This window comes from Haliaeetus leucocephalus, unplaced genomic scaffold (genome assembly GCF_000737465.1).
Source record: "Haliaeetus leucocephalus isolate CR32 unplaced genomic scaffold, Haliaeetus_leucocephalus-4.0 Scaffold196, whole genome shotgun sequence".
Taxonomy (NCBI): domain Eukaryota; kingdom Metazoa; phylum Chordata; class Aves; order Accipitriformes; family Accipitridae; genus Haliaeetus; species Haliaeetus leucocephalus.
In genome coordinates, this window is record NW_010972632.1 from 426,552 (window position 1) to 450,426 (window position 23,875).

At 47.1% G+C, this 23,875-nt stretch overlaps 1 protein-coding gene across 1 annotated transcript in view; it reads right to left on the minus strand.

The window, feature by feature from the left end:
- GRIN2B (glutamate receptor, ionotropic, N-methyl D-aspartate 2B) overlaps positions 1-23,875 on the minus strand; it is a 205,203-nt gene that overhangs the window by 115,964 nt on the left and 65,364 nt on the right. The window contains exon 3 of the mRNA XM_010565845.1: positions 1,361-1,959. Within this exon, the coding sequence (XP_010564147.1) occupies positions 1,361-1,959 (599 nt within the window). The remainder of the gene's footprint in view (positions 1-1,360; positions 1,960-23,875) is intronic.

Below are 23,875 nucleotides of genomic sequence, written 5' to 3' on the forward strand. Positions count from 1 at the left end.
CAACTTTCAGGCAAAGCAAAATCTCCTTTCTTGTCCACCACTCTCTCTCTACCCGCCTAGTACAGTTGACAGCAAGGGGTCACAGCATGCAAACCAATCCATCACATTTACACTGTTCCATGATTCATCATGACAAATGAACAAAGACGCTGAGCTCTGTGTGGCCACTTCTCCTGATGGCTACTGCCTGGATTCCCCTTGTCCTACCACAAAGGGACCAACCTGCCCAAGGATTTTATATGTAAAAGACTGGAGAATGACAGTTGAACAGGTCAGGGGGCATCTGGCTAATTGCAGATATCACCTCCCCCAGCTCTTCCCATGTCTAATTATCTGGGTTGCTTAGCGACACACTAAAACTCCAGCTGGAACAGAAAGGAAGATCTAGTAATCAGAGTGCTGTTCTAGAGGTTGTTCCACCACAGGGTTCCTCTATGACCCTAAACAGGCGTCTTAGCACCGTTTCTTCAGGAAATCTGAATCTGGATCAAAAGACGTTTATTCAGATAGGTTTTCTCTATTTTTAAATGCACTTTTCCATCTAGAAAACTTGCTGTTCTGGTGGAGGTGCCTAGGCTCTCTACATAATGTGCACAAGAGAGAATGGGATCCAAAACATTCAGCAGACAATGGCCAACAAGGTGCCAATGAGCACGGTGATAGCACAAGTCATCATTTCTGACGTAAACTGGATCCTTAAGACAGCCGAGGGCTTTAAAGGCTTCCAGTATAAAGCAGGAGCTGAGCAGAGTTGTTGACTCTTAACTCTTTTTGCAGCTCTAGTTCTCCAGATGTCTCTACACTTCCTTCTCTCCTGTAATTCAGGGCTAATAGACAGCAGGACACATGGTCCTCAGACAACAGGTGCCATGAAACCATTCCAGGAGGGTTAAACAACCATCACTTATAAAGGACACCCGTTCATATACTGCTGGTGCGTGGAACAAAACCTGGAGCCTTCTAGATTTCAATACAAAAATCCCCACTGCTCTCAGGCAGAACCCACCTGAAGGTTACAGACCCATTCATGCAAAGACACTCCAAGAAGTTCAGCAATGCTATAAAAGCAAAATTTTGTGCATCGAAGGGCACACCCAAATTTTTGCATTATGCCTTCATTGTTCCTTTTCCTCATGCTGGCTTGCCCCGTGTTGTATAGAGGCTTTCTAAGGGGGTGACAGTAGTGGCACTCATGATGCACAGCAACACAGGTCCCACCACCAGCACACCTCCCCTTGCCCAGGTTCTGGCCAACATCACCCACTGCCCCCAAGTGTCATGTGCCCCAGCAGAATTATTCTGGTCTCAGAGGTCCTCTGTGACCCCTCGTTTTTAAGGCTAGCCCAGCCCCCTCCCTTACCTGTTGAGCATGTTGGACTGGTAAATCCTTTTCTCCTGGGTGTTGTAACAGCTGCTCTTGGGCTCAGGGATGAAGCTGTGTTCAGAGAGCATATCAGAAGCAGCCGTGGTGATTATGGCTATTCCATCCCTCACTCTGGCAGGAAGACCGTAGTCCCATTCATCATATGAGACAGAGATGAGCCCGGTGGGGAACTCGGATGGCACTGTGTCTGTATCCCCTGCCACCAGGCTGGGCACGATCCACGTGTAACCATAGCCTGTCAGACCCACAGAGTTGGCCACCTCGAAAATGTAGGTGGCCTCTTCCTTTGTGCAGTAGAGGAGGATAACAGGGCTTTGGAGCTTCTTGAGCTGGTTCTGGATCTTTGAGTCCCCATCGTCCAGGGACATGTCCAACAGGAGGACCTCCTCCAGTTCCCAGCCCACAAAGCTGTGCTCAATGGTACTGCGGATCTTGTTCACAAAGTCCTGGTAACCAGGAAAGTAAGTAGTGACAATGGAGAAGATGTACCAGTCATATTCTTCCATGATGTTGAGCATGACAGAGGCTTGCTGTTCTATTGATGGGCCAAACTGGAAGAACATGGATGACTCATCCTAGAATAGGAAGCCAAAGAGAGGAAGAGAGAGAAAAAGAAAACAAGAATAGGTCAAAGGAAATATACAGCATTCCTAGTCAACCCATTGAGCGTGAAGGGGGAGGCACGCAGTCAGAATCTTACACTTCATGTCTTGGCCAGAGCTTAAGGATTTTTAACTTTTAAAAATTTAAAATTTAAGTGAAGCAAGTGGGAAGGAAGTAGAAGCCTTTTTATGACCAGCTGTCCTTACTTTATTTTTAAAGGCAGGTTGCCAAAATTACTTAAAGGTTTCAAATGTTAGGCATGATTCTAACAGACAGGGAACAAGTGGTACACAAGTGAGGCCAGAAAAAGAGAATATGTACAAAATATTCCATGGCTGCAGAAATCAAGAGCTATGATAATCCAAGGATTATCATAACCTTATATGTAGTATAAAACAGGATACACAGCAGCTTTCATTTTGATTTAGTTTATCAGTCAATCTAGTTTGACTATCCAGACTGAAATACACCTGGAGTAGGCAAAACCACTGGACACAAATAGCTCCAAGAGCCTCAACTGCAAGCTCCTCTCTAAGCAAGCAGTAGCACAGTGCTACGACTGTGAAGGCTCAGTCTCAGAACATCATAAAACATACTAAAATGGAAAAATAAAATGCTAAACTATTATGGGTTTTGTTTATACCATGTTTTAGAGAAATGTCAGCCCAATATTTCTTTTGGTATTGCTTTCATATCCTTCTACCATACCAAGTTCATCTTTGCAAGAATCAGAACTTGTACCATTTTATAACCTCCAAAACTCCAAGGGAGTTCTGTACAGATCTCAGATCTCCAATGGCATAATGCAATCCTTTTTCGTCCTGGGATTTCACGAGATACCAGGCTTTCAATTTGTGACAGACCCAGTAAAATCCAAATCCCTGGTTTTGCCCAATTCATGATGGAAAGGAATGGCAAAAGCATTTCCCAATATGCTCTCTTATGGATTGATCTGCTGTCTTTCAAAATCAACTGCAAACTCCCACTGACTTCTGTAGAGTAGGATTAGATCACAAATAAATAAACAAACAAACAAACAAAAAAGGCAGAATTAAATTATAACTCTCTGCAGAGACTCCCATTACAATAGGAAAGTTCTCAAAATCCAATCGTCACTTTTAGGAATAAGATAGCAGCCCCGCCTTCTCTCAATAAGCTAGAAAAGCTGAACCAGAGATCCAAAAGGAGGTAGTCAGGAGTTTTTAGACCCGGGGAAACTCATTGTACAAATGCTTCAAGACATTACCTCAAGATTTCACATTTAGATCAGCTGTCTACCAAATTCACGCTCCCACAGCCTAGCAGGTAAAGCTGTTTTCCAGCAGGGATGCTAGTTAATCATCTATCCATCCATCCAACCATCCATCCCTTCTTTAGTCATGGTTTTGATTACCTGTAGCCATTTTCTCTATTGGCAAAACATGCCACAGCTCAGCAGCTCCAGAAAAAAAGCTCTGATCCTGCACCCAGCTTTAAGCTGTTTGTTTCTCTTTCCTGAACTCCCTATGGGTCACATCCCATAGGAAAGAGTCCTTGCTCCCAGATCCCCATGCGTCCCCTATAAGGTTTGGTGATTAAACTCTGTTCACTTCCTCCACACAGCTCACCACCCACTTGTGAAAGTACTCTTAGGGCTGCTCTTTGCTCACTGGAAAAATAAATTGTACACAAAAAGGAAAAGAAAACAAATCAGAGACAAGTCAAAAAAACCAGGAGCCTTTCAATCTGTGGCAAACAGCTCATACCTTCTATCACTGGAATTCACCCCCTTCTCCCAGAATTATGCTCAAAAAAACAACTTACTCTTCCAATAAAAAGATACTTTTTATCTTTTAAGCTTATGGAGAAAATCAGGAAAGCCAGAGGAAAGATTACACTATTGTCATGGCATCTGCCAGAGTTTGAAGAAAGCCTGAACAAGCATCTTCAATAGCTTTCATTGCACTGTGCCTTTGAAAGCCACTTGTACCAAACTGAATGCTAGAGTGTGAAGACTCAGCCCTTCCATAACATGAAAAGGCAAGACAGCTACACCGATAACTAGCATTTATTTTTATATTAAATTCAACAAAAGCTTTTCTATACTTATGTATAAGAACCTCTGAATTGACTGCAAACTTCCACAGTTTCTAGCAGAGAGTCTAAGATCTGAAGGACCTGGCTATTGAATTATGGGAGCATTTGACAGAGAGCATCTTGAAGTCTTGTCTGAAAAAATACTGGGTACTTTCCTCAGTGACAAATAGGGGATGGGAGATGGTAAATCCACTAGTATTTCAAGGCTGAATACACACACACACATGCAGGAGTTAGTAGGTGTGATAGTGAGGTGCAGGAGGTACTGCCTTCCTGGTGATTTTAAACAGGGTCAGATGCTCCAGCTAAAGTGCCCACTGACAGTTCGTTCCACACAAGTGCATAGCCCAACCGTTGAAGGGAATTTGGCCCCGAAGACTCAGGGAGAAAGTCTGGGGGTCCTCACTAACCGGAGTGTATCAGAACATCAAAAATTAATACACTAAATAGATAGCTTTATCGCAACCCAGCTAAAAAATTCTCCACTGAGAAATGTAAGCACCCCTCCTTAAATCTAACAGCACAGAACACTTGGCTGTGCATGTAATAATTGCTCTTGAGCAACTGCTTGCATTTTTATTATAGAAGCAGCAAGAAGAGGCAACTTATATTCAAAATGAGAGCACTGAGGAGGCACAAGCTGGTCCAGCTTTTGGCTTGCCAAGATGTCTCTTGGCACTTGATCACCTCAATAGTTGGGCTAGCCAAATGTTCTTCATTCCCTAACCAACTTGGCACTCAGAAAAGAGAGGGGTGAGGGAGGAAGGACAGACAACAGTGTAGAAGAAGGCGTCCCTTTCATAATAAATCAGGAGAATTGCTGATAGAGCTGGATGGGAACATCAGTGAGTGCCTTTTTGGGGGACAAAAAGCAAGCTAAGAAAAATACCTGAGAGCCACAGTTTCCTTCCTCGCCTTATTTTTGAACACACCTGATGGTAAGTCAGGGAGAAAGAGAAGGAGCTGAACTGACAGAGAACCACAGGGCTATCAGAGCAGGAATTTGACCTCACTGTGGTGTTACAGTGAAAGCTTTTAAATCAGAGGTGATTTTAGGGGGGGTTACGATTTTTACACATATATACCCCATAGAATCATTACTGCTTTATTACAGTGTAAAATCAAAAAGGAATATTTACCCCTCCAGACATTAAAGGTTTTTACAGAACATTACAAGCTCCTACTTTTCTCCTGCAGAAATTTCACACTCTCCACCTCCATTTTTCACCTTGGAACAGCCAAAACATGGTTGAGCATTGCCACTGGGAGACAGATTTAAGTTTGGGATAGGGATAGGTTGAGTTCAAAGCAGAAGTCATCCCTTACATTGCACGTCATCCATGTGAAATACAATCCCCTGGCTACAGCAAAAAAGCATGTCTTTCTCCTGCAGCCCTTTCACCTACAAGCCCAGGCTCCCCATAGCTAACTGCTGCAAGAGATGGCAAGATGCTGCAGGGTGTCACTCACCCAGTCTACAAGAGTGGAGGCTCCATTACAGGATCCCAATGCCTCCAGAGATCCCAGTACTCCCCCACTGCCACCCTGCAAGGTCAGGGATCCATCGTTTGCAGAGCTGAGCTGGAGGTGGAGCCCCTCAGTTGACACAGCAGCACTCCCCAGCTGACAGATGGCTTCCCACAGAAAATCTGCTCCGAGTTTACCGCTGCCGGGACAAGTATTGCCTCCCCCTCCCGCACGTTTAACCCCTCAGATAAGGAGGCTGGATTGCACATGGTGAAGGTGCAAAAGCACTCACCGTGAAGCCTCCTCCTGGAGACTGGTGAGTTCCTAGGTGGATGGAAGAGGGTTTGTGGAGGTGGCACAAGGTTTAGAGAGCAACCACGTGCTATTGCCACCAGTTGTAAGGTGCCCAGTGCCTTCTGTCCCTCAAGAGCAGGCCCACGCAGATATTGCCCAAAGGCCAGCTCTGACCCCACACGCACCCAGGACGCAGGCCCTTGGCAAGGCTGCAGGTGACCCCCTGAGGAGCCCTCCTGCAGCTGCACCAGTTGAAAGCAATCACTGCCTTTTAACGAACCATTTACCTCAGATGTGGCAGGAGAGGTCCCCAGGGTGCTTTTCTCACAAGTTCCTTCCTAGCAGCCTCTCTGGATTCCCCAGGCAAGCAAGAGCAATTATTGCCTTACAAACAACACCTTACTATGCAGAGCGAAACTGCTTCTCAGCATGGGGCAGACTCAAGAACATCCCTAAAGGAGAAGACTGCAGGATCCCCAAAAATGGTTGCAGTGGGCCAGTCATCCTGAAGAACTAGAGAGCCATAGCTGTCTTGGGGAGTGAGATCAGCATGCTGCGTTTCTTCCATGCAACCTACCTGAATGCAACCTGGTTCTGCGCACCATCCTCCCATTGCTGGGCCCCGAAGAGACTTTTGCTACTGGTGGCAAGTTCCTTTAGCTCCAGGCCAAGTGCAAGACCCCACAAAGGCCAGGTGTGTCAAGTTATGCACAAGGAATCTGAGTGAGGAGCAAGTCAAGAGCATGTGTTTGCTTCTCGGATTTGGAGAAATAAACCGTGTTTTTTCCAAAATGGCCTAGGCTGCTATCTCTGCATAGGTGCAGGAGAAGTACAATTTGTGCTGCTCTTGGAGTAGCCCCTTTTTATTAGGCTGTTGGGAACATCAGTATATCTAACCCCATTTGCTGCTGCCTTAAGCGTTCTGTGCAGCCATAATTTAACAACTGGGGTCTGCCCTTCCCTTCCTTTCTGCTTTGCAAAGGGGATCGTATAAGATCCTAACAACTCAGGCTGCTATCACTTTCCAAAGCCCTCTTCTCATTTCCTGATTTAGCAGAAAAGCTGTTAGTGTATCTTTAGTACAGTCTTGACTTGCAAAATTCCTCTATGACCTACAGACAAATCACATAGGGCTGCCTCTTGTTTAGGCTGCAGCCCTGCCTACCACACATTTTGTGGAGCCAAAAAGGGGTGAGCAAGCACCAAATAACTTCTGAGAAAACACAGACCTTAATTTCCCTACCTATGTATTTCTTTTCTTCAGAATTGAGACACCACTGTGTACCTATTTGTCACAGTCCTGGTGGGATACCTGATTCACTGGGAGTTTTATTGTTCGTGATGGAAAATGCCACAACAGTTCAAAGTCTTATAATTAAATTTTCCATATTTCTGAGTCCCATTTGTTATAACAGATCTGACAGGAAATCAGGATCTTTGTTGCTTAAGTGTTCATTTACTCCTGTTTATTCTTACCACAAATGCATCACTGCCTCAGGCTAGCCTGCAGTCAGGATCTTCTGCCTGTTTGGTTTTTCTCCCCACATTTAATTTTTTTATTTAGTTTTCAACGACTCAATACAATAAAACTCTGTTTTTAATATTACATGCTGCGTCATCCTGTGCAAGTCCTTTCTTTGAGTGGTTGCAGGAGGATCTATAAGAACACGGCGACACTACAGCCCTAGCACAATGTCCCCATGCTGGGATTGGCATCTAGAACAGCATCTCTGCATCTCTCACACACATACATGCTCACATTTCCACAAATACACATATTCACAGCAAAACCTACTCAAAATAAGGATGGAGCACATCGGACCGTACACCTTCTTAATGACCCTCTGCGTAGTTGATACTATTTAGTAAGATTTCAAAACTTCCCTGTCTTACTGGAACAGGTTCCCTGCATTATTACTGATTTTGGCTTCCACAGCAGATGGAACAGATGACCTCCTGCAATCCTTTCCCAGTGCTCCGATTCACTGATGAGTGGATCATTCTTGGTGCAAATCCTCAGAGCTGCCCTGGGAACGTGCCATCAGTGGGAAGTTCAAATTCATTAGATGCAGAAATGTGGTTTATGTAACCACATAATTTATCAGTTCCCTCCCTTGTTCTCATAATAACTACTGAACACGCTGGCCTTATTTGACAGAAGGATACATAGCTCAGAGATGATGGTTACAGAGAAGTGATTACAGAAATTGGTGGATGAGTTAAAGGGAGAGAGCCAGTCCAGTGTCCCCACTGATGGAAAGGCAGGCGGGATATACTGTGATATATTAGTGGAGGGCTGTAAGACCCCTCTCTTACAGGAGAGTGTGTTGCTGTCCTTCTGGTCCCTGCTAGGCAGGGCATACAAGTGGCCAAGAAAGAAGGACTGTGGCAATTAGGAGAATGGTTGCTGACTCCCTAGGTCTTCTCTGGAAGCCACGATCCCTGGTGACTACTGAGAATGATTGCGATAAGGAATCTAGAGTTGCTAGTGTAGCTCAATTGTGTTACCCTGGTAAACGGTAACAAATGTACCAAGATTCACATGTATAATGACGTTAGCTATATACTTAAGTATCATCATATACACAGATCCCAGTCATGGCTTGGATATTAATCTCTGTGTAGCAGTGGAAACAGATCTTCTGCAGAGCCCTAGCCCAGGGGCAACTGTGTCAGTACTCCAGCACCAAGGAGTTCCTGAGAGCTGCAATAAAAAGGTCTCTGATTAAAGATGACTCAAGGGCTGAAAACAGCTAAGTGATTTCCACTTAAGGGTCTACAGAAATCATTTGTTCTAAGCATTTTTCAACAGAGGAAACACAAGATACCCTAGACTCTGTAATCTTGATCTTGGGATTCTTTCACTCCATACCACATGCAGTTAATAAAAAAGATGAAAGAGTCAAACACATCGGGGCCATTGTCTGACATATGAAAAACCCCAAAAGTTGTTTTGCTAAGGAGAGGGTGCACCATTTGTGAATTTTACACACAGTCTCTGGTCAAAGCAGGCTAGTACATGATGGTATGCCATACCGGCTTCTCAGAGCACCACATATGGATGCCAGCACTTTTCCACAGAGGGGAAATGGCAGTTTGCAAGCTGCCAGGATAAACAGCTTTCACACCAGGCTTGTTACATTTCCATTTTCACCTCCGTGTGTGTGTGTGTTTCTTTGTTTGATGAGCTTACATGGATGGATTAAACCACTGGTCACTCTGGGTAGATTCTGCCCACCAGGTGCCATGTTTTACCATGCTGGCAATCTGGACAGCCCAGACCTAGCTCCCTGTCCCAGCTCAGACAAGCCCACTAGGATGGCTTAATAGCCTGACATTGCCAGCCCAAAACAGTGAGAGGAAAGTCAGACTGCTCCATTACTCATCCATCCAATTACATCATGGTGTTTGCCTGGGGCTGCTTTTCTGGCTGTCTTACCCTCCAGACTAAGGACTGAATTTTGACTGTAAGCTGAATGGGATGTCATTGGTATAGCCATATTAATCAATAGCAGCCATAAACGTATCCAGCACTCTTAAAAAAGTCCAGTCACAGTGTTTGGCAAGATGTCATTGAATAAATTTCTCAAATCAACTATCCAGGGTGAAATACTATTTCTTTTTATCATTTCTAAATTAACTGCTCTTCCATTTCATCAAGTATGCCTTTGGTCTCTTATTATGAGCAAACCTTATTACGAGCTGAACCTCCGAAGGTTCACAGAGTCTATTTAGATAAGCTGTGGAAGTTCAGCATTGCATCCGATGCCCTCTGAGCCTCTCAGGAGCTGAAGATCTCCTCTCACTGTGGCCCAGCTGTGGACAGGTCAGAGCGTGTCTGTGAGGGCCTCCATTCCCCTTCTGTCTCATGAAGTAGGAATACCCCCTTTCTCTCAAATTCTGCATTGCTTATTTAAGCATTAACCTTCTGCGGGCAAGGCTGTTAGTTGCTCTGTGTCCTAACACGTGGCACCTGCAGTCCTGATGATGCCAAGGTCTACTCAGCCTTTATGGACAGAGCGAAGTTGGCCGTGCCCATGCTCTGAGCTGGCCGTGCCACAGCTGAAGCAAAGTAGTCAATTTAAGGTAATATTGTGCCAGGACTTAACCTTTTGTTAGAGGCTGGCCTTATTAACCAGCTTAGATCATTTTCAACTCATTGATACCCTTTGGCTCAGAGCTGGCTTGCCTCAGAGTACAAGTGAGAGAGGAGCTGAAGGCAAAGCCTGTGTAGATGTGCCCTCCACTCTCCTTAAGGCAAGGAGCAGTAAAAGGCTTTGGCCTCATCCATTCTGCCCAGCAGTAAACAGGCAATGCTCTTACTCAAAAAACCCCCACCCCCCCAAAAAAACCACTTAAAATGGGAAAGCTCTCTAGCAAGGGGACAAAACCAAGAGCTGAGATCTGACTAGATTACAGAGACTCCAGATTTCCCACTGCCCCATACCTGGCTGCCTCTTCTCTAAGAGGGTCATAACTGATGCTCTGAGCGGGAAAAAAAAAAAGGGGGGAAAAAAGAGAAAAATAGGTCCGGCCCCCACTGCTTTGGTCCCAGTTCAGCAGTGAAGTTTCCCTGGCAACCATGCGCACGTAATGCAGCCGTGGCCGTAAGCTCCTTACAGCCAGCGCTGGCAGCCAGCGGGGAGGCCCCACGGTGCTCCCCGCAGCCCCCCACGGCTCCCCGCAGCGCTGCACGGGGCACAGCACGGCCCGATGGTGTCGGGACTGGGGGTCGCTGCCCTCACCCCAAAGAGGTGGTGGGACTGCAGAGATGCTCGGGAAGAGGACGGGGGCTGACGGACCACCCGCCTGGACCTCTCGTGCCAAGTAACGAGGGGCAGGCAGGAGTCAAGTCAAGATTTCCCCTCATCCTGCCCGCCCATGCCTCCTTCTCCAGGGCTGGCTCCCGACCGCCTCCGAGTTCCTTGGTGCTGTTCTGCTTTGTGGTGTGAGAGGAAGGTGTGGAACGCATGTGCTGCTGTCTTTGCCTCCCTGCATTCACGCACTGCTCTTACCTGGGGATTCAGTCCCATAAATACAGCCAGGTTTATTCAGTTAGCCCAAATCACTGGCTCCCAGCTGTGAGGAGGCCCCAAAATTCAGAAGGAAGTGATCCCACCTCTTCTCCTCCTGCGCCTGGGAGTAAGCGTTCAGCCATTTCATACTCACAGCTTTCTGAGCCCATGAGGACCAGCGCTACCCTTCACTGCGCCCCTCCGCACTGGATCCTATCACTTTGGAATGGAGATGCTGCTTGCTTAGTGTACCCCTCCTCCCTGCCCTGAGCTCTCCCAAACCTGACTCGCCCCAGCTCACTCCAGCCTGTGTTTTACAGCATGGGCTGGGACAGAAGCAATGTCGAACCCTCTCTGTGCACCAGGCGAGAAGGCAGCTCTGGGTGGTGCGATTTAAGAGGGATTTTGCCACCTTCCTTATGCTGCCACAATAGTATAAAAGAGCCCAGGCATAAAATGAAGAAACAGTACCCTGGTCCGCTTTTGTTTGGACACGCTGCTCGCAGGCAGCTGCCTTATTAGCACATAATGTGTATGTCTGTCTGCACCATGCAACAGGAAGCACAGAAATCGTGAGCTGGCCCTAAGGCATCCATGCATTAGTACTGTGTGGAAACACCAGCTCAGGTCCAAGTAGAGCTGCCATGTCAGGAGAGTGAACCAGTTCAAATCCTGGCCTGCACTGCTGTGGTGACACTGCTTCTTGTTTCAGATCTATCTGGGAACTCTCTAAGCCTAAGAAGCAGCAGAGGTGGATTCCTGAACCATTGGACCTGGACTCTGGATTCAGCCCCTGCTTTGGAAAGCAACTGTATCACTGTGTTACAAGAGTCCTTGGCTGGAACAAGCAATGAGGATTTCGATATGCAGCCTCATTTGTCATGCCTGAAGGCCTGATCCCCATCGGGGCCGGCTTTGACCATAGCTAGTTACCTCTTGCACTCCAGGATGGCAGCACCTACCTTCTCTCTACCCAGCTCTCCTTCCTAATCAACCAGTGAGCAGTGCCTCTGTTGGGAACCTGCTGTCATGCCTGTCTTGCTCATCTAATTGATTCACAAAGTTTTAAACGATTATTGATTCTCCTCTTCCCCACTGTGGAGACTTTGAGACCAATAAAGCACATGGAGTTATTTACACAGATATTAGAAAGGAAAGAAGCTCCCACCTCAAATGTTCTTCTTGAGCTCCCATCTATCAAGTCTTAGAAACTCAATAGAAAGTTTCCTACAGCTTTACAGACAAAAACACTTACAAATGTATGAAGTCCCCTGCATGCACACATGCCCATCCAAACATTTGCAGGATGTTCTGCCAAGTCCACACCTGCCGAATTATTTCTTCCTATTATTTTGTATTGGGATCATAGCTCTTTTGTTCCTTTTCTTTGCCCTGATGATTAACAGCCATTTTCTATATCCCTTGCTGCTATGAGACTGGGGCAGAAATTGTCAAACCTCCTATTCAAGGAAAAGCCATTTCTGAACTACGATGAACTGGAAGTTGTTCTTGGTAAAATACTGGACCACAGAAGACTTGCAGAGCTAGAGCTTGCAATCTCCCCACAGTTCCAGAAAGAATTCACATTCATGGTTGCTACAGCGATTGGTGCTGTAAGGACCATTATATCCATCTCCATGATCTAAGCATATGAACGTTTACACTCCTCAGAGTTAGATGAAGAGGATTTGGGAGAGGGAATTGGTCCATCTGACTTTGCAATAAGGGTGCTATGAGTTTCAGTTCTGTACTTCTTTTTGCTTGGGCAATGAAAGTCAATGAGCCCATTTCTAGTCAGCTTAACTTTGTGCTGGAGCACACATAATTGAATTCAATGTTTTTTCTATACCTACCTGCACATTAATAGAAGGTGCCACCTATATATTCAATATGCCCTTGACATAACTTAAAAGCAGCAGCGTAATAAATAAGATGCTCTTTTTGTACTTGAATTCAAATTTTTCTATCCATATTAGGCTTTGTACTTTTTAAAAAAAAAACAAGGCTGGGACTGAACTGCCATATCTTTTTCAAGATCACACACGCACACGAGGCACTGAGATTGCTGTCGAGGATCGGCACAGCAGAGAAAAGGATTGATGGAGCAGCAAAAGAATTTGCCTCTGCTGGCCGTTAATAATAAGAGTAACAAAAGCATCCCAGAGAATAAAAGCCAGGGTGAGGCATGTAAGGTATAGAAATAGCTCTTTGACTGACTCAAAGGCAAAGCCGATGCATCTTGTTTTCCTGCATCTCCCGTTGTCTGTCCTCTTTCTTAACCACACACTCTGGCACGACGGGGGAGTGGGAAGTAGACGGAAACATCAGCAGGAGCTACAGCAAGCCAGGGAGAAATGAGCTATTCAGTCTGAACATTGCCTGGCCAGGGCCCGTGACAAAAGATGAACAAGTAAGGATGTGAGGGGGAAAAGAGAAAGCCATGTCCAGGACTGCACCTCCTGCAAGGGAAGAGCCACTGGCTGTGATGTTTTGTCTTTCCCTTCCACTTTGTATCACTCTGTCTCATTATTTCTTGTCTTTCTATACACAGCTGCCTCTAGTTCTTCAGTGCATGCAGGTGTGTACATATATATACACACATGCAGGATTTCCACTCCAACTCAAGCTGGCAGCACCTGAAATGGATTAGCACCTGACAATGATCCCTATGAAATGAGGTGATGGTGCAGTCCAGCCTTACTGAAGATTACTGTCTACATCACCACACGTGCATTCAGAGCTAATTAAGCCTCAGGTTAGTGCTCTCAGAGAGAAGCCAAGGATTACACAGGCTGCATCACTACCCAGCCCTGGCTACAGCCCAGAGGAAGAGAGCTTGCATGCCTTCAAATTGTGGGTGAAAGCATTGGAGACATGGTTTTAACAGACTTTATTCTTCCTGACAAAGTACAGTCCTTCAGGACTCATCTTTCATGGAGGCAAGTAGTCATCTAATTAATATACACCAGGATGATCTGGGTTAAAAAAAACACAAACCCAAACTGTCTTTCCTTTAGGCAGGTCAGAAGCAGCAACACTTGTGGCAAGGGAATAGCCACAGAAAGGTTTATTTTAGGGTGCAGCTAAGCAATTCTTGAAGCTGAGACAAAGTCATCGCTCTGGTCATCTAGCTTCAGGATAGGTTTTTTTACTAGTAGGAAGAAGTGCCTTTCTTCTTTTCCTGCAAAACCTCTGAATATCTGCCTCCTGAGAAGTACTGAGCGAAAAACCTTCCCTTCAAGTCTGGTGGCTAGTGCAAGAAGCTTGACCTTTTCATTATCTCCATGGATGCAGGATGTGTACATTCCTGGACTATGCATACACTGCGTAGGCCTGCAGCAGTCTCTGTGCACCCTTTATCTCAGAGGACGTTCTCCTCTGTGCTAAGAGTAGAAGAAACGGAGTTTAAGAACTGTATACATTTATCATCTTGGCATCAGTGCTCTTCAAGGCATGCAGCCTTGCAGAGTGGGCATGCTTGGTGAATGAAGCACACTGCGTGGGAGATAACAACCCAGTGCTCTACAGCTCATCTGGTGTCCAGCTGCTCTTGTTATGTTACCCAGTAATTTCTAAGGGCTGATAGTAGATCTCTTTCTCCTTTCACTCATCAGGCTAATCCCACCAACTTCAAAGTCACACCATACTCTAGGTGGAAGTGAGAATGTGGTCAGGCTCCTTGTGTATTCAGCAGTAGGCTATGGACGCAACCTCTCTATTCATCAGTGGGAAAACATGGCCTTTACAGATACCCCTCACTGACCTTCCTTGCCATGGAATCTCCCTTTATAATGTAGCTCTAGGATATCCAAGGAAGGAAAAGTATGTAATAGTTTTACCTATTTGCATGTTTTAAAATGTACATACTCCATCCATACATAAAGGGCTGAGGATCCTAAATTCCCTTTTTTACAAGGAGCTTTCTGAGGGCCCTGAGTTCCCCTTCAGCTGTCTGCTGTGGGGGACTTTGCACAGCCCACTGACGATTCCCCTATTTCATTGCTATGCAACAAGCAAATTGTTGGGTCCCCAGAAGATTTTCACTTCACTCCATAAGCACCAGCATGTCTGTTTCAGCAGAGATTAATCATACAAGCCCTCCCGGCCTTGGACTCAACTTTGGTCAGGGCTCCTCTAAACAGGGCAGTTTACTTCCTTACACAAGGTCAATTGTGTGTCTTGGACTTCAACGGAGGAAGCCCTCAGTCCTCTGGGCACACTGACAGCGATATTTTAACAGTGCACTACAATGCTGCCCAACGGTTTACAGTCTAAACTAAAGACGAACAGCATTTCAGATGGAAGTGGCAGGAGGACTTTAAGCAGGCTAGCCGTTCATAATCCCTCCTGCTGTGGATTGGATGTGGACAGTAGACATAAACTGGTGCCATTCCTGGTGAGTCTTGGCTGGGGCTTTTTCAGGACTGTAAGTGGGCAACACTTTCCATCCTACAGCTTCCATCAAACCACCCCCTCAGAGTTTAACAGCATCTTTCAGTCTTTATGGACTCAGAAGGGAGATTACTGCCTCTTGAAGTGCCAAGAACTTTTGCTACAGCTTCTATGTTTTCCCTGAAGTGCTCCCCTCCAGGTATTGAATGGGCTAGGTATTACAACTGAAAAGATTTTCATTTAGCAAATTTTTCTTCTCAGCTGATGTACTAAGTGCAAAGGGAATATGACAGACCAGATCTCTCTGCTCACTGCATAAGCTTGTTTTAAGCTCGTTGTATGATTGCTTTAACTTCCCAACAACAGCCTCCTCGTACCTCCAGGCCTCTCAAAACCATGCCTGGATTGTGTAATGCCACAGCCCCACACCAGAGATGCCAGAGCTAACCTGCACAGCCTAGTAAGCCCACAAGGCACGCCACCACCTTGCAGGAGTATTAGCTTGGATCCCTGAAGCTGAAGAGTGGTTTCAGTACAGTCCCTGAGCTAAATTTGTGATGACACGATTGCACCACCCCTGGAGCTAGCCTGCTGGGTGCTGCCTAAAGGTCTACAAACGACGCCATGCAGCTACGACCTCCCTGAGGCTCACTCCTTTCCTGCAGCACCGGGGGCACCCCAATATCTCGGGGTGCTTCCCACCGCAGCCGCCGTGGGACACTTACCCTTGCCGCCTGCTCCTCGGGCTCCCTTTGCCCCCACCACCTCAGCAGAGGTTGTCCTCTGCTCCCCAGGGCCCAGGGAACATCTTCATCCTTTTCTCTCAGGCCCGCCTCGGACCTCTCTCCCGCACCCCCCGGCCCCGCGGGGTCCCTCTGCTTCGGCCCCCCTCCCGCCCGCTGGGCCCGGGGCGGCCACGACCGAGCCGGGACTGGGGCAGCAGGAGGTGAGGCCAAAAGGACAGCAGACGGTAGGTTCACGTCCACATACACGTGCATCCCGATTAAGGATCCAGCTTTGTTTCCACGGCAACGCGCAGAGCCGCGGCAGCACGGCCCGTTCCTGCGTGGCGCTGGCTGTGGCGGCCGCGCTCTGCACCGCTAAATCCTCCTGCCGCCCCCGGCCGCTGCCCGGCCCTGCCAGCGGTGACCCCTTACGCGCTCTCCAAAGCCCGGCAGATTAGCGCTCACGGATCTCCTGCTTGTGGTGTGCCATCCCGAAACGGGCGAATAAGCATGCGCCAGCTAATAGCAGTAACAGAAATAACACCACCCGTCGCAGCCGAGCTGTAAACCCCTTAGAACAGCATTACGGAGAAACATGTTTTCTTTCCTGGAAGCTGGCAATGACAATCAACGGAGTTGGAAGAAGGTATTTTTTCCTACGGGCAGGTAGCTGCTTAGCACGCAGCCGGGAAGCCAGCGCTCCCCTGGTTCCACCACCAAATGCCACTTGCAACCAAAGCCATCGGCGCCTTTCAGGACAGGTCGTCCCACGCAGCCCGCCTCCCGTGGGACAGCACTAATACTCCTTCCAAACAAGGATAAGCTCCGCTGCGGCTGCGGCAGGGAGGTGAAACACAGGAGGACAGCCGAGACGCCGGGTCTGGGAGCTCGCACCCTCCTCAGCACCTCTCCGGGCAGAGGCACGTTAGACATGGCCAGATGTTTCTTTGGGCCTTCTGCAGTCAGAAAATCTACTTGCCAGCTTAGAACTGAATCACAAGCAGGACTGAAGTGCTCATGATTTCTTAGCCATTTCTACTACATGTCTTAAGGGTTGTCCGCTGAGGAACGATTGGGAAATTAATCCAAATTAACTAAAGTTGTGTGTTTAGCATGAATTCATTAAATCACATTAGCCTTGAATGGACACAGTTCTTCCAAATTAAAGCAACCCTTAGAAGAAAATTGAACTAAACTGAATTAAGGTCCTTTTAATTCTGAAGAACAGAGTGCCTACATGGGGTTTGATGTAATTAAGGAACAGCGGTCTGGAAGGGATGTCCCAGCCCATCTCCCAGACAGCCATTCCATATTAGCCTTTTCAGGAACCTAACATGCTCTCACTGAAGAGGGGTTAGGTTTCTTGCTTTTGCTGTGCGGTTTGGAAGCCGAGGCATAACCTTGCTGTACCGATGACTTTCTGCTGAATCCCGTTCCTGGCCAGTTAATACCTAGTTGCTCTTTACCTTGAAGAGCTCTCCTGCTGCCAGTGTATTTTCCCCTCACTCTTGTTTTAATGGAGGGCAGCATTTTATACTGTCAGCCTGCATTCTGCTAGGTTAGATAAGCTACACTGTCTTAGTCTCCTCTTGTAAAACGTGTTCTCCCCTCTCTCTACCAACCAGACGCTTTTCTGACTCCATTTTGCTTTAATTGGGATAACTGGAATTATATGCAGAATTGTACACAGAGGAAATTACAGTAGAGCCTTTAACAATGATACTGATACTTCCCTGCCTTGGCAGGGAATATCCTGCCTGGCACCTAGGAATATAATTGCCTTTTATGCTGATGTCTCATATCGAAGGCTCAGTCATCACATCAGTAAATAATACTCCCACTTTTTCTCTTTTTCATTTGCTTCTAACAGATAATCCCATTGTTTTTAGGATCAATTAGTAGGAGTAACAAAGAATCTTCCCATACAGGCCAGCAGACTGTGCAAAGTCACCCAGACCAGCTAGAAGAAATAGAAATATGTTAGTGCTGCATTCTCCAAACAATTTCTGCCGCTCAAGTACTTCAGATATAGCGTGGGTTCTACCACATGGCTCCAAACCAGGCACTGTAGACCCGTCTATCTGCATGTCCCTGGACTTCACACTGGTGCATTTCACCCTCTTTCTATACTGTAGTCCTCAAGACTGTCCAGTTCTTCCTGCTTGCTCCCTATTCCACTCTGTGTTGATCACGCTACTCCCAAGTACGCACAGATGTCCTCATGAATGTGATCCCTCACACTCCTGCACCATAAACCAGAGCCAGACATTTGGAAACATTTACAATTCTGTGGTTTAGAAAGTTTCAGATTAGCCACACTACACTTCACCTCATTTCTGATGTGGGAGGAGGGAGCGAGGGACACAGATTAGAAATGGATAACTAAGGGAAGCGAGACAATCGGGTTTCCCATTCAGACAAGCACTACTCATTGCTGGACATGAACACATTTACAGAGAGTGTCACATGAATACAGCCAGTTAACAAAAAAAGAAAACAGTCTTCATACAATATATATCCAAGCCGGGGACTATATTACTACAGGAAACCATTGTACTGAGCAGCAGAAAGAGGCAAAGAGGCAAATTATTAGGTTCTGATTCAACACGCCATTATTGCCATTCAAGATGCCATTTCCTGAGCACCAGTTTACTTTGCTGTAAAATTAGACTTTTGTCCTGGTAATTTAGGCCCTTTAAAAAAATTCATTCACATTTTTAATGCAAAATTGCTTAGACCTGGCTTGTCTGTGTTTGTTTGCTGTCAACACTCCCGTACAGGAGTTTTATCTGCATATTCATGTATGGAAATATGCAAAAACTTGCAGAAGTGTACATCTTCCATGTTCATATGCAAGTATTCAAGCCAGAAGTGCTTGTGTGCTCATTCAACAAGGGAATAGAAACAATACCAAATAGATCTCTCTGACCAACCATAATTAAGTAATGCAGCCTGTATCAATCCATAGAGTAAATATTTTCCAAGAAGTTCACTGAATAAATTCAAATAAATTTGAGGAAATTATGATCCACAAAATTGATATTCCATGAGCAGAAAAAGAAGCTAAATTCACTGAATAAATTATGTGTTGTGAATTAGTCCCCCAGCTCTAGCAATTACTATGGCTGGATTATTAAAATGGATGGATAATTTAGCATCAATAGTACTATTTTTTGTTCCGGGCACTCAGATAATAATACTTAGGTTTTCTATAGCACTGCTCAAAATAAATTAAATGAGAGTGTCCCCTTTTTTCTTTTTTTTTTTACAGAGGAAGAAAATAAAGTAGAGAAACAACCTTCCTGGTGTCAGTGTGTACCAAACTTCCCAGTATGTACCAGCTCAGCAGACTGAAGGAAATACAACCCATGTCCCTGAACAGCCAGCTAGATCCTCCCTCCAACAACAGCACAAGAACTAGTTAGGATGTGATCCCTCATATACATCCCTTGTCCCTCTGTACGAGAAGATGTCTGCGTTCGGGATGCAGGAAGAGAACGGATCCTATTAGCCTAAAGCAACAGGCAACAGCTACTGTTTGAAAGTGTCTCACCACATTTAATGGGCTAGTGAGCACTAGATTTGCCCTTTTAGAACAGGTCCTTTGGGAAAATCCATTATTAATTGTGATCTCTTCTGTAGTGTGACCGAACTATGATGTTCAGCAAACCATACTCCAGTCTGAGGGGTAAATTAGTTATTTGGAGAGCTAGAAATGAGACTGAAATCACCCTGTTACCACAAAATAATTTGGGAAGCAATCTGCAGGATCTCTGCCTAGCTCCCCATTGATCTCTCCAAAACACCTCCTTCAGCTCCACATGCACAACTGCTACCAAGGAAGGCAAAGGGTGGAGGAGGTCTGAGCTGCCCGCTGCCTCCCGGGGGGGCTCTCCCGGAGCAGGGGTAGGAGACTGGCCCAAACCGGGGGAAACGGGAGGGCGGCGGTAGGGCAGCCTTCCCTCGTGCTGTGCCTGGGATGGCAACTAAGAAAAGAATTTCGTGCTGCAAAAATCATCAGTTTGGCACCTCGCACCAGCCTCAGACCTATTCTGGTTAAAAGAAACAAGGCGATTTCCTGATAATTTCACTAAAAAGAAAATCCTGAGCCCTCCCAGCCCTGATGTAAAGCCATGGGTTAGTGCTTGTCCATTCCTCCCTTCCCCAGGTGCTGTGCTGCTGCCACGCGCAAGATTAACAAGGAGGTTATATTTAAACTTCCAAGAGGAGCTGCTGTGCGATTATGGGTCTATTTAAAATCCTCCGGGCAGCTGCAGTACATAATAACAAGTCAGCGGGAGGGAGAGAGAGAGAGGGGAAGGAGGAGAGCGAAAGGAGGGGGGTCGGGAACATCACGGATTGTCTCCGAAAAATTGATTGCCAGAAGATGGCAGGGGGTGCAGTCAAGTTAAAGATGCCCCCCGCGGGGAGTGAAAGGGAGAGGGGGAACGTGCAAGAGAGATGCCAGCACCGGAGGAACATGCTGATGGTGGCGGGGGGATTGGAGAGGCCGGCGTGGAAAGCTGCCAGGCCTGAAACCTCACTGCCTCAGGCAAGGACGTCATTCCCTTAAACCCACTCCGCTCGCTCTGGAGGGCTCTGTCACACGCCACTGGGTGCCTGTCCAGGCTTCCTTAGATCACAGGCATTTGAATGAGTAAATAGCTATTATTAGACTGTCCTCTCCAGCCTGCCCACACACACACCTCACCCTTAGGCCAGCACAGAACCACCCCCAAGAAAACACCCTCCCAGGGCTTTACCCAGTCCTAAGCTTCGCTATATCCCTCGGGAATCTGTTCCCCTGTCTAAATTGCAACTAAAGAAGGAGGCTCCCCGCACGAGACAAGAGCAGGGACCCACCTCTTCCTGCCTCACCATAAATCACGTTTTCTGGGGTTTTTCCCAACCCACTCACCAGCTGCCTCCACCATCCACTGTCACCAGGGAGTGGACAAGATGGGCTGAGGTCCCCTAGGTGCTCACTGACAAACGTTCTCAGCTCGCTGTGACGTCAGAGCCCAGTGACATCATGTCTGGTGAGGTCGCGTGGGTGGACCTGAGGCAGGTGAGGCGGTAGCCGCTGTGGCTGGGCAGATGGAGGAGAGCTGAGTCCCAGAGCTGCAGGAGGCTGTGCTGGTGGTACCAGCCCTGGGCTGGGCTGAGCTGACGAAAGGGGCCCTCAGTGCTCCACATCCCTGAAGGATGAAGGCTAATTCATTCTTAATTGCAGGAGTGAGACCTTTCAGCCACAGGTGTGTTTCAGATAAGGCCCACCCCATCGCACAAGCTCTCCTCTAACGACTTCCCTTTGGTGGTATCACAGCCCCCTGCCTGCCTGCCCTCTCCTAACCAGTCAAATTTCCATGTCCTTTCAAAGACTTGCTGCAATCCAGCCAAGATGACTGCATTTCAGTGCTGACTGGAGCCTTTGCGATGCAGTCTATAAAACACTTTGGGAGCTTTCCAGAGGAAAGATGCTCGAGAAACATCAGTCATAGCAGTCCACACACCTTCTCTGATACTGTCCTTTGTGACCCTTTCCTACTCTTCTTTCTTCCCCATCCTCCCATCCCTACACAACCATTTTCAGTACTGGAAAGCGGTGCTACCAGGCAGGGAAGGAGTGTCTCTCCAGAATGAGATTTGCCTCAATTTCCATCAGCAACAGAGAAGAGGGGAAAAAAATGTCCAAATTAAGCTGCTTGATTACTGAAATTAATCTTGTCACTTAGCATCCCTGTTCCACAGAACGGGGCCTTTGATTAGCCTCCTTGTTTCAGAATATTACAAGCAGACGTTTATTAAGCAGAAGGCAATTCCTCCACAGGGGGAGAAGGGCAGCTGATTCCCAAGGGAAGGCTGCTCTTGGGATAAGAGATGGCCCCAGCATCGCCCGCATCCCTGGCAAGAGAGGTGGTGCTGCTCTGACAACACAGCCAGGGCCCCCCGAGGATTCTCCAAGATCCTCCCCCCAATATATGACTAAGGACCATCCTGTTGTTACTGTCATAGCTTTGGTATTTGTAAGGCTGACAGCTCTTGCAGCAAGTTATCGCTCATCATTACCGTCACCCTGGCAGCCCTCAAAGGTTGTGAGGTGCTATGTCCCCCCTGCCTGGCTCTCTCTGAGCACTAAGGAAACGCAGCTGGATGGGGAGCGCTCCCCAAGGTGACCAGCAGAGCAGTGGACCTGCACGTGGGACCTCCGGCACCCGCATTTCCCTCTCCGCTTCCTCTCTGGCTCCACGCAGCATCGCAAACCGCGCAGCTGTGACTTTGCATGTCCATGCTATCACAGGTGGCTATGTGCTTCTCCACTCCATAGGGCACATGCTCAGAAACTGGTGCCTCACTGTAGGCATGGACTGCTCTCACTGACCTGACGTGGTGTGCCATTACTTGCTGGGGTGGCTGAAGGGAGGGCTCAGAGAGGGCGGTGGGATGCCCCAGGGATGCTCTCGCAGCACCCAGGGAATTTCAGAGTCCACCTTCCCCTAGGAGGTGCCATCCAGGAGCTCCAGAGCCAAAAAACTGGCACTGCTGGTACCGAAGTGGGACAAGACTTGCCTTCTACGGCTTCTTCTGACTCTGCCCCCACCCCAGCCAAAGGGTGGTTGGACATGGTTACCGGTATAGGGACACATTCACCAGCATCCCAGGCAAACCACTGGCAAATTTTAAGTAGGCTAAACTGATTGCTGGGTTTCAGTGCTCCATCCTGCAGGAGAAATACAGATCAGAGGGAACGTGAGGGTAAGGCCTGTATAAGCTTTAAGTACAATTTTTTACAGCCTGTTGATCTGCAATCTGGCAAAATTTGGCAGGTTTCTAACCACTTTCATCAGAGGGCCTCAAAGTACTTTCCAAACATTAATGAAGTAAGTTTCACAGTCGCCCAAACACTCCAAGTACTTGCTTGCACTCACCAGTGAAGTCAAACTTGCCCAGCCTATGGGGAGGTATCATTATCATCTCTAGTCTACAGATGGCGAAACTGAGGCACGGGGAGCCCAAGTGATTCAGATAAGGTCACGCAGATGAGCCAAGAGCAGAAGAGAGCTTTTCATGCTTTAGGTCTTCCTTATCCCTCTGCATCCCCACCCTTTGCAATACAGCCACTCAGCTTCCAGGCTGCATTCAGCAGCCCACATATAACAGCAGATCAAAGATCCCAGAGCTGATCAAACTTATTTGAACCTCCAAACTATTCCAAGGGGCCCAGATGGAGATGGTGACACAGGTGTGTAACAAGCTCTAATTTTAGCTGATTTGGGCTTGCTCGTCCTTTCCTCCCCCAGGGTGGCAGGCAGGGCATACAGACTGAATGAGAAACTGCGCTCTGATGAGGCATCTACAGGTTTGGCGTGGTTTTGTTTGTGGGTTTGCTATTTCTTGGGTACCAGGGCCGCGTGAAGCATTGAAATTCCACCCTGAGCAGCAGTGAGCGGCAGAACCTGGTTTCCATAGCACTGCCATGGAAACCGTGCTCTGCGAATCTGTGCCTTCGGGCCCCTCTGCGGCTGAAACATCTCTCTGCTCCTCCCCAGCACCCACCTCCACACTACAAGCCTCCAGACCTCCTTGTATGTCTCAGATGATTAAAGGGTGTGCTACATAGGAAAAGCAGAACCCTGTTTGGCTCCTCCCTGGATCATAACATGTAAAAGTGTCCTTTGAAGAAAAATACTAATAGCATATTTCCTTCCAACCCTTCCACACATAAAAGTAGAAAAACCTACAGCTAAAATTCCTCAACTTGAAATTGCACAAGTAAAATTTTGCCTGGTAATATACTAAGGTGCAAACCCAATAATCTCAGGCAGTGGGTTCTTTTACCTTCCTTTGTCTGCCTGGAACACCCGCTTTCAAAAGTGAAGGTTTTAATTAACTGTTAGAAGGTAGAACAGGCTCCCCTT